General features: G+C 49.1%; 1 protein-coding gene across 1 annotated transcript in view; it reads left to right on the forward strand.

Moving 5' to 3' along the window:
• The first annotated feature begins 883 nt into the window (after positions 1 to 883).
• Positions 884 to 6323, forward strand: part of LOC106817418 (serine/threonine-protein kinase BRSK2-like) — a 14084-nt gene continuing 8644 nt past the window's right edge. Inside the window, exons 1-5 of the mRNA XM_014822082.1 lie at positions 884 to 1018; positions 2599 to 2749; positions 3648 to 3716; positions 4833 to 4979; positions 5472 to 5506. Coding sequence (XP_014677568.1) covers positions 2669 to 2749; positions 3648 to 3716; positions 4833 to 4979; positions 5472 to 5506 — 332 coding nt within the window. The 5' untranslated portion in view covers positions 884 to 1018; positions 2599 to 2668. The remainder of the gene's footprint in view (positions 1019 to 2598; positions 2750 to 3647; positions 3717 to 4832; positions 4980 to 5471; positions 5507 to 6323) is intronic.

The raw sequence follows: 6323 nt of genomic DNA on the forward strand, positions 1-6323 counted from the left end.
CATCCTCACGCAGCATCCCTCCCGCCGCATCCCATGACGCATTCCTCGAGTGCACAGCTTCCCCGGGGCGACGACGACGATGACGAGCGAGCGTTAATTAGTTATCTTCATTGCCACGGGGGAGGAGGAGGAGGGGGAGGAGCGAGGGGAGAGGGGGAGGAGCAGGTGATCGATGGAGCAGCAGGTGTTCGTTACTGGATGCTTACGCTCAGAGCGCGTGCGTTCACGCGCTCGTGCAATCTCAACCTCCCTCCCCCTGGATGTGGGAAATCTCTCCCTCCCCCTGGATGTGGGAAATCTCTCCCTCCCCCTGGATGTGGGAAATCTCTCCCTCCCCCCTGATGCTGGAACAAAATCTCTCGCCTCCCGCCTGATGTGGCGCAAATCTCTCCTCCCCGTCTGGATTTGGAAAGTCTCTCCTCCCCCTGGATGTGGGAAATCTCTCCCTCCCCCTGGATTGTGGGAAATCCTACCCATCCCCCTGGAATGTGGGAAATCTCCCTCCCCCTGGATGTGGGAAATCTCTCCCTCCCCCTGGATGTGGGAAATCTCTCCCTCCCCCTGGATGTGGGAAATCTCTCCCTCCCCCTGGATGTGGGAAATTTCTCCCTCCCCCTGGATGTGGGAAATCTCTCCCTCCCCCTGGATGCGCCCTCTGACTGCATGACCTCTGACCTCATGACCTCTGACTGCATGACCTCTGACCCCCACCACTTGTCCGCAGTACCTCTAAATCTTGTGACATTTGCCCCCGTGACCTCTGACTGCATGACCTCTGACCCCCACCACTTGTCCGCAGTACCTCTAAATCTTGTGACATTTGACCCCGTGACCTCTGACTGCATGACCTCTGACCTCGCGACCTCGTCTGTGGCAGGTACCTGATCCTGGAGCACGTGTCTGGAGGAGAACTGTTCGACTACCTGGTGAAGAAGGGACGGCTGACTCCGAAGGAAGCCAGGAAGTTCTTCCGTCAGATCATCTCCGCCATCGACTTCTGCCACAAACACAACATCTGGTAGGAGGAGGGGGAGAGGGGGGAGGGAGAGGGGGGGGGAGGGGGAGGGAGAGGAGGGAGTGTGAGAGAGGAGTAAAGAGAGCGAGAGGAAGAGAGAGCGAGAGAGAGAGAGAGTTAGACAGAGAATATATATATATATATTTTATATATATATGTGCATGTGTGTAAATAATGTGTGTGTGTACATGCGTGTGTGCATGTGTGTGTGGTGTGTGTGTGTGTGTGTGTGTTGCGTGCGTGCGTGCGTGCGTGCGTGCGTGCGTGCGTTTGTGTGTGTATATAATATATGCTGCTGCTATTGCTGCCGCTGCTATTGCTGCCGCTGCTGCTGCTGCTGCTGCTATTGCTGCCGCTGCTATTGCTGCCGCTGCTGCTGCTGCTGCTGCTGCTGCTGCTGCTATTGCTGCCGCTGCTGCTGCTGCTGCTGCTATTGCTGCCGCTGCTATTGCTGCCGCTGCTGCTGCTGCTGCTGCTATTGCTGCCGCTGCTATTGCTGCTGCTGCTGCTGCTGCTGCTGCTGCTGCTGCGGCTACTACTACCTACAATAATATACCTGCAATACTATAAGTGTGTGTAATGTGTGGTACTATAGTTACATGGTATATAGTATACTATATGGCATATAGTATGGTATGGTATCTACTGTGTACATGTATCTACTGTATATGTGTGTGTTGTGAGGGTAGTGTACGTGTATCTACTGTGTACATGTATCTACTGTATATGTGTGTGTTGTGTGGGTAGTGTACGTACAGTAGATACATGTACACTACCCTCACAACACACACATATACAGTAGATACATGTACACAGTAGATACATGTACACTACCCACACAACACACACATGTACATGTATCTACTGTATATGTGTGTGTTGTATGGGTAGTGTACATGTATCTACTGTATATGTGTGTGACACTACCCACACAAACATGTATCTACTGTATATGTGTGTGTTGTGTGGGTAGTGTACATGTATCTACTGTATATGTGTGTGTTGTGAGGGTAGTGTACATGTATCTACTGTATATGTGTGTGTTGTGTGGGTAGTGTACATGTATCTACTGTGTACATGTATCTACTGTATATGTGTGTGTTGTGTGGGTAGTGTACATGTATCTACTGTATAACAGTAGATACATGTACACTACCCTCACAACACACACATATACAGTAGATACATGTACACAGTAGATACATGTACACTACCCACACAACACACACAGTACATGTATCTACTGTATATGTGTGTGTTGTGTGGGTAGTGTACATGTAGTATCTACTGTATACATGTATCTACTGTATATGTGTGTGTTGTGTGGGTAGTGTACATGTATACACTTCGTACATTATCACTGTCGATCACGGAAAGAATATTTATAATACATGAATATTAATATTTCATGATTAATGGCCAAACTGCAAAAATTGCACGTAAGAATTTTTTTAACGTTAGAATTAATTTTAGCGCGAAGATTTTTTAGGCACTCGCGATTTTTCGCAAGCGGCTAAAATTGCGAAATTCGTCCCCTGACATCTATCTGACGCGCTCACCCGTGGCATGGCTTCCTGCTTCAGTCACCGTGATCTGAAGCCTGAGAATCTGCTGCTCGATGAGAAGAACAACATTAAGATTGCGGACTTCGGCATGGCTTCACTGCAGATGGAGGGATCGTTCCTCGAGACCAGCTGTGGCTCGCCGCACTACGCCTGCCCCGAGGTCATCCGCGTAAGTCACCGCGGCGCCACCTAGCCGCGACGTTCCCTCGTGCTAGCGCCACCTGGCGGCAATGTTACTTCATGGTTGCGCCACCTAGTGGTGATGTTCCCGCATGCTAGTGCCACCTACGTTCATTGTTCAGTTTTGCCGTGACGCATCGCACCGCGCCGTGCTGTGCCGCGTCGCACCGCGCCGTGCCGTGCCGCGTCATGGTGTGCCGCGTCGCACCGCGCCGTGCCGTGCCGCGTCATGGTGTGCCGCGTCGCACCGCGCCGTGCCGTGCCGCGTCATGGTGTGCCGCGTCGCACCGCGCCGTGCCGTGCCGCGTCATGGTGTGCCGCGTCGCACCGCGCCGTGCCGTGCCGCGTCATGGTGTGCCGCGTCNACGTGTATCTACTGTGTATGTGTGTGTTGTGAGGGTAGTGTACATGTATCTACTGTATATGTGTGTGTTGTGTGGGTAGTGTACATGTATCTACTGTATATGTGTGTGTTGTGAGGGTAGTGTACGTGTATCTACTGTATATGTGTGTGTTGTGTGGGTAGTGTACATGTATCTACTGTATATGTGTGTGTTGTGTGGGTAGTGTACATGTATCTACTGTATATGTGTGTGTTGTATGGGTAGTGTACATGTATCTACTGTATATGTGTGTGTTGTATGGGTAGTGTACGTGTATCTACTGTATATGTGTGTGTTGTATGGGTAGTGTACATGTATCTACTGTATAGGTGTGTGTTGTATGGGTAGTGTACATGTATCTACTGTATATGTGTGTGTTGTATGGGTAGTGTACATGTATCTACTGTATATGTGTGTGTTGTGTGGGTAGTGTACATGTATCTACTGTATATGTGTGTGTTGTGTGGGTAGTGTACATGTANATGTTTTGTACGTCTGCTTCAGGGAGACAAGTACGATGGACGCAAGGCAGACGTGTGGAGCTGTGGCGTGATCCTCTACGCACTGCTAGTGGTATGTGTCTATCTCCTCCTATACTGACACACGATCGTACCTCCGATCGACCTTTGATTGACATCCAATTGACCTCCAACCAACCTTCTATTGACCTCCGATCGACCTTTGATTGACCTCCAATCGACCTTTGATTGACCTCCAATTGACCTCCAATCGACCTTCTATTGACCTCCGATCGAACCTCCGATTGACCTCTGATAGATCTTCGATCAATATTCAATCAACGTATATTCTACCTGCGATATATCTTTAAAGTGGATAAATCTCGCAGCTAGATGCATATATATACCTACTGTGAGCTCGCCTATGTTGCAAAAATTCACTACAACTTATTTGTATTGCTACTTTCACAACATTTCTTCATAAAATCTAAACAAAAGTTACGAAAGTAGTACCACAGGATGTTTACACAGTGTTTACACATCCGGTACACAGGCGAGCGAACATTGTGCTGCATTAACATTTCTTTTCTGTAAACTGCTACACTACGATCAATGATGAGAAATCTTCAAAAAATTTCTGGATCCAGATCTGGATCCGGATCACCACCTAATCGATTGGTTGTTGGCCCAAGACCAACCCGTCCAAAAAATTTCATCAAAATCCGTCGGTAACTTTTTGAGATATCCTGTTGACAAACAAACCAACAAACCAACAAAGTAACTGGGCAAAAACATAACCTCCTTGGCGGAGGTAATCAGTAAACAAATATAGTGTTTTCGTTTCAGGAACTATTTGCGCTAGCGTAGGGATACTATTTAGCATCCTCTGACACTTCACTCAACATCATTTATTTGTATTTTCGCCAAAACCGCGTCCGACGGGGTAATTCAAAATAGTCATCTTCAGAGCACATTTCTGGCTCAATGAGAACATTTCGTGATGTTTGCATACTGCAAGTATGCTCACAGTAGGTCTATATAGGCTTTTTGCGAGCTTTATTCAATTAGACAATAATTATTAAACCTTTGATCGACTCTCGATTTTAGATTTTTGACTTATTTGATTTGCAATATAAGATAATGCAATTTTGAGCGCCCGAGAAATTCATGACAAACACTCCACCGTTAAAGTAACGCATTAACCGCCCGTGCTTCTCGCTCCCGCCACCAGGGTGCGCTGCCGTTCGACGACGACAACCTGCGGAACTTGCTGGAGAAGGTGAAGAAGGGCGTGTTCCACATTCCTCACTTTGTTCCGCCGGATTGTCAGAACCTGCTGCGCGGCATGATCGATGTCGACCCGGAGAAACGACTCACGGTGAGCGAACACACGCCAGGGGGCGCCACCGCCAGGGGGGCGCTGACTACAGCTAGCGAGCGTTCACCGGCTAGTACAAGGCACTTTTTTTTCCCCTCTCTATCTCTCTCTCAAACTCTCTTCTCTCTCTCTCTCTCTCTCTCACTCTCTCTCTCTCTCTCTCTCTCTCTCACTTGTACTCTCTCTCTCCCCCTCTCTCTCTGTCTCTAGTATATATATATATATACGCACACACGATGGGTCAGCTCAGATCAGTAGAGCTGTAGCGAGAGTTAATTATTCAGCAAGTCCACATATAACTATATATATACGTGTAATAACGTATACATATATAGTTATCGCGCAATCATAAATATTTTATTGGTTAAACCGCAGGCGGAATCAGCGTGGCCTGCGGAACCAGACACGAGTAATCGATAACTGGCGTGGCGCTCGCGGAGGCTGGTGGGGCATTCCCCTGCTAATGCTCATTCTGTTTCTCTATTTCTACAGATTGATCAAATCAACCGACATTCCTGGGTGATGGCGTAAGTAGAATCGCGCGAGCACAGCCTCTTGTTTTTCGTCGCCCCGGGCGAGTACAGCCTCTTGTTTTTCGTCGCCCCGGGCGAGTACAGCCTCTTGTTTTTCGTTGCCCCGGGCGAGTACAGCCTCTGGTTTTTCGTCGCCCCGGGCGAGTACAGCCTCTTGTTTTTCATCACTGTGCGTGAGCCCTCACAGCCTATTTTTTTCCCTCACTGCGAGTGAGCGCAGCCTATTATTTTCCCTCACTGCGAGCGAGCATAGTCTCTTGTTTTCACTCACTGCAAGCGAGCATAGCCTATTGTTTTTCATCACTGCGAGCGAGCGTAGCCTATTTTTTTCCCTCACTGCGAGTGAGCGCAGCCTATTGTTTCTCGTCGCCCCCGCATGAGAGATCGGCGCGGGCGAGCGAGCATAGCCTTTTGTTTCTCGGCGCAGAGATCGGCACGGGCGAGCGAACGCTCATGATTTATCGTTGACTTTGACGTGGAGTCAAGCGTCTGTAGTCATCTTAATGTTGGCTCAATGTCACGTGATTATAGAAATACTGAGTGATTGTCAGAGCTGCAGCAACGCTCGAGGGAGAAGGGGAGGTGGGGTGGGGAAGCAAGATGGGAGAGCAGTGGGTGGGGATGCTTAGGGGGAGTGGGGGCCTGAAGAGCGAAGGAGAAGTGAGGTTGGAGAGGGGGAAGTGAGGTTGGAGAGGGGGAGTCGCAGAGGGAACTGGGAGAGAGTGTGTGTGAGAGAGAGAGAAAGAGAGAAAGAGAGAGGGGGAGAGAGAGCGAGAGAGAGAGAGAGAGAGAGAGAGAGAGAGAGAGAGAG

The sequence above is a fragment of the Priapulus caudatus genome, unplaced genomic scaffold (assembly GCF_000485595.1).
Source record: "Priapulus caudatus unplaced genomic scaffold, Priapulus_caudatus-5.0.1 Scaffold1719, whole genome shotgun sequence".
NCBI lineage: Eukaryota > Metazoa > Priapulida > Priapulimorpha > Priapulimorphida > Priapulidae > Priapulus > Priapulus caudatus.